This window comes from Xiphophorus couchianus, chromosome 7, assembly GCF_001444195.1.
Source record: "Xiphophorus couchianus chromosome 7, X_couchianus-1.0, whole genome shotgun sequence".
NCBI classification, from domain to species: domain Eukaryota; kingdom Metazoa; phylum Chordata; class Actinopteri; order Cyprinodontiformes; family Poeciliidae; genus Xiphophorus; species Xiphophorus couchianus.
Genome location: NC_040234.1, coordinates 10726968 through 10745781, shown reverse-complemented (window position 1 = coordinate 10745781; position 18814 = coordinate 10726968). Strand labels below are relative to the sequence as shown.

The following is an 18814-nucleotide window of genomic DNA, read 5'->3' as shown; positions in this document are numbered from 1 at the left end:
TTGTCAAATTTCAATTCCCTACTAACACCTAGTTCTGTTTTTAATAATCTTCTGTGACTTTCGTATTTCCTACATTTAATCAAAACATGTTCCACTGTTTCTACTTCATCACACCATCTACATAAACCAGTAAGGTGTTTCCCCATCTTAAAAAGAGTTCCGTTTAGGAAACTATGCCCAGTTCGTATTCTATTTATAATTATCTCTTCCCTCCTGTTTAATCCTCTGATCCTTTCTACATCGACTGTTTTTTGTATTCTAAATAAATGTCTTCCTTTAATTTCATTTACCCACCTATCTTCCCATATCTTCTTGCATTCTTTCCAAATTATACTTTTGCCTTCAGATTTAGATAACTTTATTTGCATAACAATATCATCTTGTTTAATTGTCTCCTTCGCCAGCTTGTCTGCTCTTTCATTCCCCATAATACCTACATGAGCAGGAGTCCAGAATAATACAACATTTTTATTTTGTTCACAGATCCTATGATGAACCGCCATAATCTCATATAAAATATTTTGATGATTTTTTGTACGTCCCTTTCCGATACTCGTCAACGCAGATAGAGAGTCACTACAAACTATTATTTTATTCCTATTAGTTTCCTCCACCCATTCTAAAGCTACTAAAATAGCACCTAGTTCTACCGCAAACACACTCAAATAATCAGATGTTCTTTTTGAAATACTAATCTTTAATTCAGGAATCACTATGGCTATACTGGTTGCTTCACTTTTAGGGTCTTTCGACCCATCCGTATAAATTTGCAAATATTCAATATATTTATTCTGCATGTGATTATAAAATTCTTGGCAAGTATCTAATGTTTTCCTTTTCCTAATATTTGTTAGAGTTCTGTCTACATTAATATATTTCCAAGTCCATGTCGGTCTCAAAGGCCACAATACAGTTGGACTAAATTCCTTATAATATACATTAAAAATTTTCGCTCTATTATCCCCAACCCACCCAAAACTATCCATTTGTTTCTTTCCTCTTTCCCAACACTCTCCTAATAATTTCTTAACCGGGTGATCTGCATTATGTCCCTTTAAACTTATCCAATAATTTACCATTAGCTGTTGTCTTCTAATGCATAATGGCATTTCTCCCGACTCTACTTGTAATGCACATATAGGTGTTGATTTAACTGCCCCTAAACATATTCTCAGTGCTCGGGCTTGAATAACATCTAACTTTTTTAACCTAGTTTTAGCTGCTGATCCATACACCACACTCCCATAATCTATTCTTGATCTAATTAGAGACACATATATATTTCTAAGGGAATCGAAATTTGCACCCCATGTCAACCCAGCTAAACACCTCATAATGTTTAGAACCTTTTTAGTCTTCTCCATAATATGTTCTATGTGATTTCCCCAAGTTAGTTTCTTATCAAAAACTACTCCCAAAAAACGAAACCAATCAACCCTTTCTAACTCTTTCCCATATAAACACAACTTCTTATCAACCCCTATTTTTTTATTTGTGAAAAACATTACTTTTGTCTTTTCAATTGAAAATTTAAAGCCCCACTCTACTCCCCACTTACTCACTTTATCTATACCTTCCTGTATTTTAACAATAAGATGGTCCACATTTCTTCCCTTTTTCCATAATGCTCCATCATCAGCAAAAAGTGACTTACCAAAACCAATGGATATTTCTTTAAAAATATCGTTGATCATAACTGAAAATAATGTCGGACTTACCACACTTCCTTGAGGGGTTCCATTTTCTATTTTACATATTTCCGAAAACTGACATCCTATTTTAACTTGAATATTTCTATCCCTTAAAAAATCCCATAACCAATTAAACATATTACCTCCTATACCTATCTGATGTAATTTAATCATTAACCCTTCCCTCCATAACATATCATATGCTTTCTCCACATCAAAAAACACAGCAACAACAGTTTCTTTATTAATCTGAGCTTTTCTAATAACATCCTCTAAACATAAAATAGGATCCATTGTTCCTCTCCCTCTACGAAAACCACTCTGATACGGAGCAATTAAATGGTTTGACTCCAAATAATGTGTCAATCTCTCATTCACCATCCTTTCCATCAGTTTACACAGATTAGATGTTAAAGCTATTGGTCTGTAATTTACAGGGTTACTCTGATCTTTCCCAGGTTTCTTCAACGGAATAATAATAGCTTCTTTCCACTTACAAGGCAGTCTCCCCTCCTTCCAAATCTTATTGAATAAAATTAATAATTTATTTAAAACTTCCTCACTTACATGTTTTAACATAATATAACACACCTCATCCTTACCTGGAGCACTATTCCTAGTTCTATCCAAAGCTCTTTTTAGCTCTCCAATAGAGAAAGGATAATTCATCAGATCATTATTATTCTTCTTTCTTCTTAAGATTCCATCGTATTCCTTTTTAGTTCTCTCCCTTCCCTCCATTTCATTACCTAATAAATTTTTACCACTATGTATCTCCACAAATGTTCTCACTAACATATCAGCCTTTTCCTTGTCAGTTACAGCTACTATATCATTTTTATTTAGTATAGGATAACTCCATTCCCTTCTATCTCCTCCCATTTTTTTGATCATCCCCCAAACATCCCCTAGTTTTGTACTACTGCCAATTGTGTCACAGAAACCTCTCCAGTATTCTCTTTTTGTGCTCCTTATTGTTCTCCTGACTTTAGCTTGTGACTTTTTATATTCAATTAAATGTTGAAAATTATGAGACCTTTTAACCAATTTAAATGCTTTATTTCTTTCTCTAACTGCTTTTCTACACTCTTCATTCCACCATGGAACCAACTTTCTCCTATTTTTCCCTGATGTTTTTGGAATAGCCTCCTCTGCAGCAACTAAAATACCCTGACTAATCACTCGGTTCATACTTTCAATACTGTGATCATTTTGAACATTTAAAATTTTCCTATCACATAGGTTATAAAATTCCTCCCAATTTGCTTTCTCAAATATCCACTTCCCTCCTATCATTTCAGGCCTATGCACCTGGCCCATCCTTATTTTGCTGATTATAATGTAGTGATCACTACCAAATGACTTATTTTTAACTTGCCAATCACATAGTGGAGCTAAACAGCTAGAAACAAATGTCAGATCTAGTACAGATTCCTTACCTGAATTTATATCAATTCTTGTCTTCTTTCCATTATTCAAGCAAACCAAATTATTACTATCTAGAAATTCTTCTAAAATGTTCCCATTATAATCTACTTTTCCACTACCCCATAATGAATGATGTGCATTAAAATCTCCACACCAAATAACATTTCCTTTCATATCCATCTCTTCAAGTTTACTTACCTCAAGCTTTTTACAAGGATTGTAAAAATTTAAAACCAACAGTACCTTCTCTTCCACCCATATTTCAGTTGCAACATACTCCAAATCTCCTTTTCTTCCAATAACTTTATACGGAATACCTTCTTTAATCAGAGAAAGACACCCTCCCCCATTTCCTTCTTCTCTATCATATCTAACTGCAATATATCCATCTAATTTGAAATCCAAAAAAGGCCTCAGCCAAGTTTCCTGTATACAAATTACATCAGGTTTTTCATTTAATTCGTAAATAAACTGTTTAAAATCTTGCCCATTTGACAGAAGACTCCTCGCATTCCATTGCAATATTGAGACTATCCTTCTTGACTTGCCTGACTACACAGTTCTTCCCTTATGTCCTCCCACCGAATATTCTTTAAGTCTAAACTATGGCATGCTGCCTTTACAATAATCTGAATCCTTTCCGTTTTTGATTTCACATCCGATGTTGCATTTATAACTCCTGCAATAAAAGTCACCATTTTCTTTTTTTCCTCTTCAATTTTCTTTTCAACCATTACCATAATTTTTGAAATTACTTGCTTTTCTCCTGATAGAGATTTCTCAGTTTGTTTCTCTTTCTCAACTACTTTACACGCTTCTGCATATGTTACTTTCTGCGTAACTTTTGTTTTCTGTATCACTGATTGTCGTTTCATTACCTCGCATCCCCAAAAAGCGACACTATGCTCTCCTCCACAACTACAGCACTTTGGTTTAACTCCAACTCCACATTTACCATAGTCATGGTCTCCAGAACAACGGGCACATCTCTTTTTACCTTTACATATTTTTGCAATATGGCCAAATTCCTGACAGTTGAAGCACCTCACTGGTTTGGGCACATATTCCCTGACACTAAATCTTATCAAGCCAAAGAAAACCTCCCTTGGCATTTCTTTTGTTTCAAACTCCAGCAACACAGTTTCTGTTTCAATCTTCTCTGTACCCCTTTTCATTCTCCGTGCTCCTTTTACTTCCTTGTTTCTTTCTTTCAGATTCTCAATTAATTCCTTCATATCAACACTTAACGGCACTCCTGTTATGATTCCTTTGCTTTCATTATTTCTTTTTTCACCCACTTTAACAACTGCTCTAATTTTGACTTTACATACCCATCCAAGCTTTTTTGCCTTTTCAACCTGACCTTCAGAATTACAGCCAATCAAAAGATTTCCGTCTCTCAGTACTTTAGCATGTTTAATTTCCCCAACATGTGTCTTAAGTGCTTTTGTTAGTTTAAGTGGATCAATCTTCTTGACTCCTTCTCCTTCATCAAATCTTATTATAATGTTCAGATTTTGTCTTTTTTGTGCTTCTTTTCCTGCCTCAATTCCTTCATTATCAGTGTCTTCAGTGCTGTCCTCATTTCCTTTTTTTCTCTTTCTTTCAGCAGCTCGCTGCTTCTTTCCACCCTTTCCCACCAATTCCCACTCTTTATCTTCATTCCGACCACTCCTTCCTTCCTCGTCACTGCACTCCATACTATTACAGTCACTTCTTTCCAAATCCAACGTCGTCATGTTCCGAATTAAGTCGCATTTAACACCGAAGTTCAGCGAGCTCCCGTTTCAAAAAACCGACCCTTAGCCCCAAGCAAGCCGTTTTCATTTCCAACACGACTCCTAGCTAGAAGAGATGAACAGGATTCAATTTCTTTTATAGTCAATGTCTTGAATAGCTTGAAACCCAACCCATTGCACTGCACAAAGAGGCATCTATAATAATTAGAATATCACTGTTTGGGATTCCACCCTGTTTAAAAGAGATGAACCCACCAATATCTGCATATCTAAACAGAATATTTAAGTAACTAAAAAGCCTGTGACCAACTAAAGTACTCCCTGAACAAAATGTAAAAAAAAATTTAGGCATCTGTGAAAGTGTATAAAACACAGCACATTAACTGCTGCTGTTTCTGTAAATGATAGAATTATTGTAACTGATTTCAGAATTCGTCAAAATCTTGTAACGCAATTGATCAAAATTTTGTGGTTAAGACACATCACACTGCTTGTTTGCAAGTCCTTTGAGTTGGTTTTCAAATTAATTGTCCAATGCAGTGGGCACCACGCAAGCTTAAGGTGACAAAATATTCTCACCTCAAGAAATTTTGATGCTTTTTATTTATAGCAAGCATTGTTTGTATTTAAATTAAGCCAGCTGTGCTATATTGATGCACTGTGCTACATTTTTTTTGATTAGTTTTAATACAATAGTTTTGGAGACATAAACTAAATGTAATCAAGAAAACATACAATACATATTTTTTGCTTCTACAAGTCAAAATGAAGTAGTGTCATTAGGGTGCTTAGAATAACCGAGCAGACAGAGGTTATGATGATTTTATTTCTTCTTTAATAGTTTTTTTCTCACTAAAAATAGAGATATAATCATAATTTACATAACATAATCAAACGAGACCAAATAAACCACCTAATATGAACAAACACTGGGAGTTTAGGAGCAAAATGTATACACTGACACAACTTGTGTCTTTGTTGTGCAAGCATGAGCAAAATGAAATCACTGTAACCTGAGATCTTTTTAGAGAAAAGCAGAAGCCTGCTTATTACTGAAGAAGGTGCAAAGATTTCATTGGTTACTGCAGACACAAGATGCAAGCAAACCTGCTACTTATTACTGTTCTAGGATCTTAAATATGTTATGCGGTGGGATTTTTCTGATCTAACAAATGCAACTGAATGAAACTTACAACATAAACATACATTTTCCAGAAGCAATCCTTTTTATACATTCATTTCTTCTTCTTTTCCTGAGTGGCATCAAACCATGAATCTAAAAGTTTCTTCATGTAGTATATTTGCCATGCATGCACTTGAACAGCAACCACCATGATGAGGTACATAACAGTCACAGCAGAGAAGCCAAAAATAAAGCGGTAGGCTTTTCCATGGCGATAGAGCTGCTGAGCTACAGGAAACATCTCCATGCCACCATAAATGAGAGGCGCCACAGAGAAAAGCCCTGCACTGATCATGGATATAACCAGGTAGCTGATGTTATTGTTTGGAAGTGACAGGCTGCTGCAGAGCAGGGGGATGAGGCTGAGCAGGTAGGGGTACTCCCACTGGTACGGTATGGACACTGTGTCGTGTGACACCAGGTCAAAGTGGCTCACAATCACTTGTGCAGCCACTAGCAACCAGATCAGAAGGTGGACCCAGTTCAGCTTCCGAACCTCTGACTTCAAGGAAGCACTGCAATATAGAAAGTCAACATTCAGATTGTTGTTTGGATATTTAAAAAAGTAAATATTATCAATAGAAACTGTATGCTTGCCTCATCTGGTAATGTGGGGCCACCTTTTCTCTGGGTTTGAAGTCACTTCCATTTGTACTGGCTGTTCTGGGACCAACACGGGATGTCATGTTCGGACGATCCTGTTCCACACGAAATACACAACTTTACACAAAATAAGCTGCAAATATTTCTATTGATTGTTTAGATAGAAAATATAAACAGGTCAAACACAGATAATTACCTCCTACAATAATAATAACTTTAGGTGTTAAATAGATTTTTAAAAGGTCAGTGTGTTGTGAAGTGCCTCGCAAAAGTGTTGTGTTGTATAATTGTAAAGTGGAAGTAAAAAGAAAATACAGCATATATAACGTTTGTTGACCTGCATAAAGACAAATCTTTACAGATTTTCTTCTAGGAAGGTCTTATATTTCACTGTTTGCATCGGGCCACAAACTCTGACTAGCTTCTCTCCCCACAGCATGATGCTGCCAATGCTGCCATCATCACATAATATTGGGATCAGTGTGTTAGATTTTCTCCAAATGTAGTGACTTTCATGTTGAGCTAAAAGTTCATGAAAGTCATGTTGAGAACTTGACTTACATGATCTCAAAGAACATGAAAGTCTTCATATTTTTTGAGATCCAGTTTAGATCCAAGCAGATTCTTCTTGAATCTAGATGACTGATAGAACAGAGCTCTGCAAGAGCAGATAGATAGATAGATAGATAGATAGATAGATAGATAGATAGATAGATAGATAGATAGATAGATAGATAGATAGATAGATAGATAGATAGATAGATAGATAGATAGATATTGAACCTTTCCATAATCTATTCATGTGTGTTCGTGAATAAAAACAAGCCACATGCCTCACAGAACAGCTGTATATAGATTAAGATTATAATAGAATATTAAATAATCTACCGATGTCAAGTTGAAGCGTTGCCTTCTCAAGACCTCAATGAATTTATATTGTTGTTTAGTAACTAAATGTTATTTAGTAAAGGGAATTGAATACCAATGAATGCCAAACTTTTCAAACTTTCCCAAAAAATGAAAATAATTTTATTTCCGAGCTGCAGTGACGTAAAGCTTTTTGCTGGTTTACAACATTCCAATAAAATACGATGAGGTTTTTGCCTCATGACAAAATGAGAAAAGGGTTACTAAGTGTAAATACTCTGCTGCATTTATACAATGGTATAAACAGTTGTTTAGATACAAACCGAAAACTTAAGACCGAGAAAAACGACGATGGCGGAAAGCAGGGAGCGCGTTAGCTGCTGAGCCTGTGTTATGCCCAGAAATGCATGCCTGCCGAGAATTGCATCCCCTGTCGCGGGAGCGCGCATCGCTCTAAACTCTCGCATTTTAATGAGGAAACGGACTGAAATATGACCGAAAACGAAACTTTTAAAGATATTCGTAACAATATCACGTTTCTTAAACATGTCAGCCTTAAAACGGTGGGTTTTATATCGCAGATTAATTGAAATAAATACGGTTTTTACACATTTATTGAGACAAATGAGTCGAACGTTTTTCAGTCCGTGTCTGAAGAAAATGCTCTCCGCATTTGGTTTGAAATTTCCCGATTTTTCTTTTAACATCATATTAGCTTAAAGTATTACAAAACAGAGGCCCATTATGTAGAACATTTTATATCATGCTTAACTGTCTAGCATATTAATGTAGAGGGGATGCATTTTAATGACTGAGCCTGCCAATATTTGTATCCCCTGTCTATTGTTGATATGAAACGTATAGCAGTTGCACAGAGAATAAGTGTCATTACGTAGAAAAGGTGAAGTCCCTCTTAACTCTTCATTTCTTCAAGTTAGCAGAGGGATGCATTTTCTGGCATAGCAAATTATTACCTTGCCAATACATGTAGGCCTTATATATTTTCCACAAATATAATTCTACTGATACAAAATGTATACCAGCAGTTCATAAAACAAGTGTGATTGTATAGAAAAAGTAATTTCACTCTTGACTCTATTTCTCCATGTAAGCAGGGGATGCATGTACAGCAAAGCCTATTATTAGCCTGCCAAAATATGCATGGCCTCTCCATGTTCTTCAAATATTATCCTATCGATATAAAACCCATACCAGTAATTCATAGAACATCTCTGATTATGTAGAAAAGGTGAAATCCCTCTTTAATTCTTTATTTCTCCATGTTACCAGGGGAAGCATTTTTTTGGCAATATGGATGTCGAGCCTGCCAAAATATGCATGCCCTACCTATTTTCCTCAAATTTTATCCTATTGCTATGAAATTCATACCAGCAGTTCATACAACTACTCTGATTATGTAGAAAAAGTTATTTCACTCTAAACTCTTTATTTATCCAAGTTAGCAGGGGATGCATTTTTTGGCAATATGGATGTTGAGCCTGCCAAAATATGCATGCCCTATCTATTTTCCTCAAATATTATCTTATTGATTTAAAACTTATATCAGCAGTTCATAGAACAAGTGTGATTTTGTAGAAAAAGTTATTTCACTCTAAACTCTTTATTTATCCAAGTTAGCAGGGGATGCATTTTTTGGCAATATGGATGTCGAGCCTGCCAAAATATGCATGCCCTATCTATTTTCCTCAAATTTTATCCTATTGCTATGAAATTCATACCAGCAGTTCATACAACTACTCTGATTATGTAGAAAAAGTTATTTCACTCTAAACTCTTTATTTATCCAAGTTAGCAGGGGATGCATTTTGTGGCAATATGGATGTTGAGCCTGCCAAAATATGCATGCCCTATCTATTTTCCTCAAATATTATCCTACTGATATGAAACTTATACCAGCAATTCATAGAACAAGTGTGATTTTGTAGAAAAAGTTATTCCACTCTTAACTCTTTATTTCTCCATTTAACCAGGGGATGCATTTTACGGCAAGGCCTATCATTAGCCTGCCAAAATATGCATGCCCCCTCTATTTTCCTCAAATATTATCCTATTGCTATGAAATTCATACCAGCAGTTCATACAACTACTCTAATTATGTAGAAAAAGTTATTTCACTCTAAACTCTTTATTTATCCAAGTTAGCAGGGGATGCATTTTGTGGCAATATGGATGTTGAGCCTGCCAAAATATGCATGCCCTATCTATTTTCCTCAAATATTATCCTACTGATATGAAACTTATACCAGCAATTCATAGAACAAGTGTGATTTTGTAGAAAAAGTTATTCCACTCTTAACTCTTTATTTCTCCATTTAACCAGGGGATGCATTTTACGGCAAGGCCTATCATTAGCCTGCCAAAATATGCATGCCCCCTCTATTTTCCTCAAATATTATCCTATTGCTATGAAATTCATACCAGCAGTTCATACAACTACTCTGATTATGTAGAAAAAGTTATTTCACTCTAAACTCTTTATTTATCCAAGTTAGCAGGGGATGCATTTTGTGGCAATATGGATGTTGAGCCTGCCAAAATATGCATGCCCTATCTATTTTCCTCAAATATTATCCTACTGATATGAAACTTATACCAGCAATTCATAGAACAAGTGTGATTATGTAGAAAAGTTATTCCACTCTTAACTCTTTATTTCTCCATTTAACCAGGGGATGCATTTTACGGCAAGGCCTATCATTAGCCTGCCAAAATATGCATGCCCCCTCTATTTTCCTCAAATATTATCCTATTGCTATGAAATTCATACCAGCAGTTCATACAACTACTCTGATTATGTAGAAAAAGTTATTTCACTCTAAACTCTTTATTTATCCAAGTTAGCAGGGGATGCATTTTTTGGCAATATGGATGTTGAGCCTGCCAAAATATGCATGCCCTATCTATTTTCCTCAAATATTATCTTATTGATTTAACACTTATATCAGCAGTTCATAGAACAAGTGTGATTTTGTAGAAAAAGTTATTTCACTCTAAACTCTTTATTTATCCAAGTTAGCAGGGGATGCATTTTTTGGCAATATGGATGTCGAGCCTGCCAAAATATGCATGCCCTATCTATTTTCCTCAAATTTTATCCTATTGCTATGAAATTCATACCAAAAGTTCATACAACTACTCTGATTATGTAGAAAAAGTTATTTCACTCTAAACTCTTTATTTATCCAAGTTAGCAGGGGATGCATTTTGTGGCAATATGGATGTTGAGCCTGCCAAAATATGCATGCCCTATCTATTTTCCTCAAATATTATCCTACTGATATGAAACTTATACCAGCAATTCATAGAACAAGTGTGATTTTGTAGAAAAAGTTATTCCACTCTTAACTCTTTATTTCTCCATTTAACCAGGGGATGCATTTTACGGCAAGGCCTATCATTAGCCTGCCAAAATATGCATGCCCCCTCTATTTTCCTCAAATGTCATCCTATTGATATGACATTCATACCAGTAGCTAAGAGGATAAGTGTAATTATGTAGAAAAGGTAAAATCCCTCTTGACTCTTTATTTTTTCAAGCTAGGAGGGGGATGCATTTTTTGGCAATATCGAATTTGAGCCTGCCGATATTTGCATGCCATACCTATTTTCCCCAAATATCATCCTATTGATATAAAACTCATACCAGCAGTTAAGGGAACAAATGTGATTATGTAGAAAATGTTATTTCTTTATTATCGCTATTGCAAGGATACTGAAGGAAATAAATCTGACAATGCATCTTTGCTAAATGTAAAGCATACACAAACCATTTTTATTTTGGTTTAACATAAAAATTAAATCACTTTTTTTCATTAATTTCAACAAAAGAATATTCATAACAATAGGTTTCCTTAACTCACTTGGAGAGTCCCAAAAAGATGTGAAGAGGTGCTTGGAAGTAACAAGGTGAGAAAAACAAGAACAATTATTGTTTATTATAATAAAAAATGTCATAATTGGATAACTAGAATGTTAATTTAACATTTTATCCTCTCAACAAGGAGATTTATGAGAAGCAAAGGGATGAAAGTGTCAATGTGGAAATGTGAAACAGTATAACATGCCATCCAGCAAGATGTGGTTTCATGTGGTGTGTTTGCGCTTAAAGTAAGTGCTGTTTAAATATATATATATATATATATATATATATATATATATATATATATATATATATATATATATATATATATATATATATATATATATATATATATATATATATACCAGTATATATATACTGCTCAAAAATAAAGGGAACACTTAAACAACACAATATAACTCCAAGTAAATCAAACTTCTGTGAAATCAAACTGTCCACTTAGGAAGCAACACTGATTGACAATCAATTTCACCTGCTGTTGTGCAAATGGAACTTTGTACAGAACAAAGTATTCAATGAGAATATTTCTTTCATTCAGATCTAGGATGTGTTATTTGAGTGTTCCCTTTATTTCTTTGAGCAGTGTATATATATACATGGATGCACATGGTCCTCCAGAATGGTTCGGTAGTCCTTGGCAGTGACGCGCCCATCTAGCACAAGTATGGGGCCAAGGGAATGCCATGATATGGCAGCCCAAACCATCACTGATCCACCCCCATGCTTCACTCTGGGCATGCAACAGTCTGGGTGGTACGCTTCTTTGGGGCTTCTCCACACTGTAACTCTCCCGGATGTGGGGAAAACAGTAAAGGTGGACTCATCAGAGAACAATACATGTTTCATATTGTCCACAGCCCAAGATTTGCGCTTCTTGCACCATTGAAACCGACGTTTGGCATTGGCACGAGTGACCAAAGGTTTGGCTATAGCAGCCCGGCCGTGTATATTGACCCTGTGGTGCTCCCGACGGACAGTTTTGGTGGAAACAGGAGAGTTGAGGTGCACATTTAATTCTGCCGTGATTTGGGCAGCCGTGGTTTTATGTTTTTATATACAGTATATATATATATATATATATATATACAGTACAGACCAAAAGTTTGGACACAACTGTGTGTCCAAACTTTTGGTTTGTACTGTATATACTTGACTATGATTACTTATATTTCTTATGTAATGTAGAACATTGTCTGTTTACAAATCAATTTATATAACCTTTATGTGTACTGTTCTGTCTCTTTCCACATACATGTATATCTATCTATGTCTGAAGATAGATAGAATTATATATCAATATATTGGTATACATGCTTGTTTACGTTTTTGATGTTGTGAAAAAAAGATTAATATGAAAGTGGTTTTCTAATAATCACATTGCCATTAATCTAATGCTATTTTGTAGGAGTAGAACTTTTAAGATGATGAACAGCTTTGGCTTAACAACTTAAACTGTGCATTTCTGCCTGAAATATAATGTAGTTTATGAATTATATTGCTTTATTACATGGTTGATTTATTTTAATGACAATGGAAAGAGTCTGAAATAAGTATAGCAAAAATGTTAAATTATTCATAAATGTCATGACCTCTATATGACAATCTAATACTTTGACAAATATTTTGTATTTGTAATGAGTCCGCTGTTACTCTTCTTTCTTTTTTGAAAAAAATATATTTGCCTTTACAGTTTGCAGAGTGCATACTGGAAAACAAGGACCTGAACTTTCCATCAGCAGCAGAAGCTGTTAATACCATGAGACTCAACATGTCTTCCACACTTCTCTCAGAATCAGGTATCTTTTGACATATTTTTTATTCAGTTCCTATGTGTGTGGGATACTATGTTGTGTGTAAAATCATGCACGCACAAAAAAATTGTGTTAGGTCAGCTATTTTATCTAATTAGAAATATTAAAATATTGAACTTTGCAGATGTGTGAAGTACAATCATGTTAGTGTTTATGTCAAATTCAATTAGTGAAGAACATTTCAATACACCTGGCCTTGATCTCTAATAAATAAATTACACATAACACAGCCCAATAACTGTTGAGGCAAAAAACATAATCAACAAACTTAAAATTGTTCTAGGATACAATTACACTTTTCTTGAGTAGCTTTAATGTAACTTAATAAGCAAAAGGACTTGCAGTTTGTGAAAGTACAAAACTGGAATGAGATGCATTATGTGAACCATTATATTCATTACTGTATTTTCATAAAATTAACATTTACAAAATGACAAATTTCACAAGATGTATACACATATATATGTAGACATATTAAAATTTTCTGAATGCCATTTTTATACTTTCAGTGGCTTAAGTTGGAGAAAATTATAAAAAGGTAAACACTAAGTGATGCTTTCTTTTACCATAAATCCCAGAAATACCTTGAATACATGTGTGTTTCAATTCATGAATAAACAGACACCATGTGAGCCTGCCTAATATGCCAATATGATGTACAGTTTCTATTACTTGTATTTGTTTATGAGACCAGACATTATCAAAAAGGGATGATTAGACGACTGAGATCTACACAGAGGATTATTGTTCCACTTTCAAAAGAACACTAACAAATGGAATTATTTAAAAGAAAAAAAAATACCATTAAGATTATTTTATAACATTGATTTAAAGATGCGGTTTGTTTTTCTGTAGAGTCAGTGGAGACTCTGCAGACACTGTGGCAGTGAGGACACAGAAGATCACATGTGGGTAAGACAACAATGTAATGCAGTGAAAAATCAATTCAAGCAAACCATATACCATCCTTAAAATAGTTGCAAAGTATGTAGATATACAAAAATAAATCATAATAAAATAAATAAACACCCAAGGCAGGTAAGTGGGAAGTAGCTTAAGTTTTCTTTTTTTTTAAGTACAGTCGTAAAACATTAAACACAGATGCTTGTGGTCCTAGAATTTTTTTTACCTCCATACATGTCAGGAACATGCTGTCATCTCCTCAAATAAAGTTCTACCAATCATATATTGATAATTAAGAAGAAGCTTTATGTTGGCAAAACCCAATATCACCTTCAGTAAACAGATAAGGAACTAAAAAAAACATTCTTTATGTTGTTATTTGACCATTTTGTATTATTTATTTACAGATCACATGTGACAGATGCAACTGGTGGTACCACCAAGGCTGCATTAAGGTCCCACAAACCGACACAGACTACTGCTGTGCAATGTGTTTATAGATTTTATGTTTGTACCAATCTAATTCGTTAATGACTGCAGTTCAGTGGATTTTCAGTTTAAACATGTGACATAATTTTTGTTGACTTAATTGGTTTTCCAAAAAATTTTGTTATGAATATTCTTTTGTTGAAATTAATGAAAAAAAGTGATTTAATTTTTATGTTAAACCAAAATAAAAATGGTTTGTGTATGCTTTACATTTAGCAAAGATGCATTGTCAGATTTATTTCCTTCAGTATCCTTGCAATAGCAATAATAAAGAAATAACATTTTCTACATAATCACATTTGTTCCCTTAACTGCTGGTATGAGTTTTATATCAATAGGATGATATTTGGGGAAAATAGGTATGGCATGCAAATATCGGCAGGCTCAAATTCGATATTGCCAAAAAATGCATCCCCCTCCTAGCTTGAAAAAATAAAGAGTCAAGAGGGATTTTACCTTTTCTACATAATTACACTTATCCTCTTAGCTACTGGTATGAATGTCATATCAATAGGATGACATTTGAGGAAAATAGAGGGGGCATGCATATTTTGGCAGGCTAATGATAGGCCTTGCCGTAAAATGCATCCCCTGCTAACTTGGATAAATAAAGAGTTTAGAGTGAAATAACTTTTTCTACAAAATCACACTTGTTCTATGAACTGCTGATATAAGTTTTAAATCAATAAGATAAAATTTGAGGAAAATAGGTAGGGCATGCATATTTTGGCAGGCTCGACATCCATATTGCCAAAAAATGCATCCCCTGCTAACTTGGATAAATAAAGAGTTTAGAGTGAAATAGCTTTTTCTACATAAATAGAGTAGTTGTATGAACTTTTGGTATGAATTTCATAGCAATAGGATAAAATTTGAGGAAAATAGAGGGGGCATGCATATTTTGGCAGGCTCGACATCCATATTGCCAAAAAATGCATCCCCTGCTAAAATGGAGAAATACAGAGTTATGAGTGGAATAACTTTTTCTACATAATCACACTTGTTCTATGAACTGCTGGTATAAGTTTCATATCAGTAGGACAATATTTGAGAAAAATAGAGGGGGCATGCATATTTTGGCAGGCTAATAATAGGCTTTGCCAAAAAATGCATCCCCTGCTAAAATGGAGAAATACAGAGTTATGAGTGGAATAACTTTTTCTACAAAATCACACTTGTTCTATGAACTGCTGATATAAGTTTTATATCAATAGGATAAAATTTGAGGAAAATAGATAGGGCATGCATATTTTGGCAGGCTCGACATCCATATTGCCAAAAAATGCATCCCCTGCTAAAATGGAGAAATACAGAGTTATGAGTGGAATAACGTTTTCTACATAATCACACTTGTTCTATGAATTGCTGGTATAAGTTTCATATCAGTAGGACAATATTTGAGAAAAATAGAGGGGGCATGCATATTTTGGCAGGCTAATAATAGGCTTTGCTAAAAAATGCATCCCCTGCTAAAATGGAGAAATACAGAGTTATGAGTGGAATAACTTTTTCTACATAATCACACTTGTTCTATGAATTGCTGGTATAAGTTTCATATCAGTAGGACAATATTTGAGAAAAATAGATAGGGCATGCATATTTTGGCAGGCTCGACATCCATATTGCCAAAAAATGCATCCCTGCTAAAATGGAGAAATACATAGTTATGAGTGGAATAACTTTTTCTACATAATCACACTTGTTCTATGAATTGCTGGTATAAGTTTCATATCAGTAGGACAATATTTGAGAAAAATAGAGGGGGCATGCATATTTTGGCAGGCTAATAATAGGCTTTGCCAAAAAATGCATCCCCTGCCAAAATGGAGAAATACAGAGTTATGAGTGGAATAACTTTTTCTACAAAATCACACTTGTTCTATGAACTGCTGATATAAGTTTTAAATCAATAAGATAATATTTGAGGAAAATAGATAGGGCATGCATATTTTGGCAGGCTCAACATCCATATTGCCACAAAATGCATCCCCTGCTAACTTGGATAAATAAAGAGTTTAGAGTGAAATAACTTTTTCTACATAATCAGAGTAGTTGTATGAACTGCTGGTATGAATTTCATAGCAATAGGATAAAATTTGAGGAAAATAGATAGGGCATGCATATTTTGGCAGGCTCGACATCCATATTGCCAAAAAATGCATCCCCTGCTAACTTGGATAAATAAAGAGTTTAGAGTGAAATAGCTTTTTCTACATAAATAGAGTAGTTGTATGAACTTTTGGTATGAATTTCATAGCAATAGGATAAAATTTGAGGAAAATAGAGGGGGCATGCATATTTTGGCAGGCTCGACATCCATATTGCCAAAAAATGCATCCCCTGCTAAAATGGAGAAATACAGAGTTATGAGTGGAATAACTTTTTCTACATAATCACACTTGTTCTATGAACTGCTGGTATAAGTTTCATATCAGTAGGACAATATTTGAGAAAAATAGAGGGGGCATGCATATTTTGGCAGGCTAATGATAGGCCTTGCCGTAAAATGCATCCCCTGGTTAAATGGAGAAATAAAGAGTTAAGAGTGGAATAACTTTTTCTACATAATCACACTTGTTCTATGAATTGCTGGTATAAGTTTCATATCAGTAGGATAATATTTGAGGAAAATAGATAGGGCATGCATATTTTGGCAGGCTCAACATCCATATTGCCAAAAAATGCATCCCCTGCTAACTTGGATAAATAAAGAGTTTAGAGTGAAATAACTTTTCTACATAATCACACTTGTTCTATGAACTGCTGGTATAAGTTTCATATCAATATTATAATGTTTGAGGAAAATAGAGGGGGCATGCATATTTTGGCAGGCTAATAATAGGCTTTGCCGTAAAATGCATCCCCTGCTAAAATGGAGAAATACAGAGTTAAGAGGGATTTTACCTTTTCTACGTAATGACACTTGTTCTCTGAGCTACTTCTGTAAAGTTTCATATCAACAGGACAATAGACAGGGGATACAAATATTGGCAGGCTCAGAAATTAAAATCATCCCCCCTACATTAATAGACTAGACAGTAAAGGGTGATATAAAATATTCTACACAACGGGCTTCTGTTTTGTAATGCTTTAAGCCATTGTGTCAAAAGAAAAATCGGGGAATTTCAAGCCATCTGCGGAGACCATTTTCATCAGACGCTGACTGAAAAACGTTCGACTCAGATGTTTCAATAAAGCTATAAAAACCGTATTTATTTCAATTAATCTGCGAAATAAAACCCACCGTTTTATGTCTTACATGATTAAGAAACGTGATAATGTTACGAATATCTTCAAAAATGTCCTCTTCGGTCATATTTCAGTCCGTTTTCTCATCAATATACGAGAGTTTAGAGCGATGCGCGCTCCCGCGACAGGGGATGCAATTCTCGGCAGGCATGCATTTCTGGGCATAACACCTGACTATTTCCTGTATTTACTTCATTTGAGCAGGTGCGTATTAAACACTAGACTGGCTTCGAGTTAGCGTCCTCAACAATGCTTAAATATCAATTCATGTTATGATTCATTATACCGCTGAGTATTTACCTACCTCTGGACAAGCTCGATGGTTGAATGCGTAGTACAGTAACACAAAAGATGTGACGAAATACAGGACATGGCAACGCGCATGCGCACAGTCGGATCGCAGCATCAGCATCCCCACTCCGACCCCACCCAAGATTTGACATATGTTCTGATGAGCAGCTCTGATAAAGCGAGGCGCAGTTACAAGGATTTCAGTCATTTCAAAAATACTTATGACTTTAACTGGGTTGGGGATTGCATTTGACATTTTATTTTCAATTCATTTGAATTCAATTCTGTTCTATTCAGTTATTTTACCCACAGAATCCCCAATGGAAATTAGATAAATAAAAACAGTGTTATTTCAAACTTTTGTCTTAAATTTTATTTTGATATCAAATTATTGAATTCAACAGAAGGTTTAGAAAAATATTTACTGATAATTCAGCCATTGACCAAAGAAGGCAAACTTCTTCACCAGTGCAAAGTTTCTTATTATAAAGTTCTTGTTATCTTTCAAACCCTTTTTTAAGGCCATCTTCTCCACAGTTTTTTTTATTTATTACAATCTCTTTTTCCTGATTTTCTTCTATTTCCCTTTCAACTGAAGATATTGACATTCCTGGTGGAAAATAGTTTCTAATCTTTTTGGAGCATAAAATAACCTCTAT

The 18814-nt window shown here is 34.6% G+C and overlaps 1 protein-coding gene and 1 long non-coding RNA gene across 3 annotated transcripts; one reads left to right on the top strand and one right to left on the bottom strand.

Annotated features, from left to right (window-relative positions):
* Positions 1-5666: 5666 nt before the first annotated feature.
* jagn1a (jagunal homolog 1a) lies at positions 5667-18243 on the bottom strand. Of its 2 annotated transcripts, none has more exons than XM_028021900.1 (3): positions 18169-18243; positions 6639-6761; positions 5667-6556 (listed from the first exon to the last, which is right to left on the bottom strand). In XM_028021900.1, the coding sequence occupies exons 1-3, from the start codon at positions 18234-18236 to the stop codon at positions 6094-6096; spliced, it is 654 nt and encodes a 217-aa protein (XP_027877701.1). In that variant the 5' UTR covers positions 18237-18243; the 3' UTR covers positions 5667-6093. The 2 variants fall into 2 exon arrangements, with proteins under 2 accessions (XP_027877701.1, XP_027877702.1); XM_028021901.1 differs by having other exon boundaries at positions 6639-7897; positions 18035-18217.
* On the top strand, positions 11305-14723 carry LOC114147467 (uncharacterized). The gene is made up of 3 exons (XR_003596060.1): positions 11305-11639; positions 13103-13208; positions 14079-14723. It is a non-coding gene; the product is annotated as an uncharacterized LOC114147467 (long non-coding RNA).
* Positions 18244-18814: the final 571 nt, after the last annotated feature.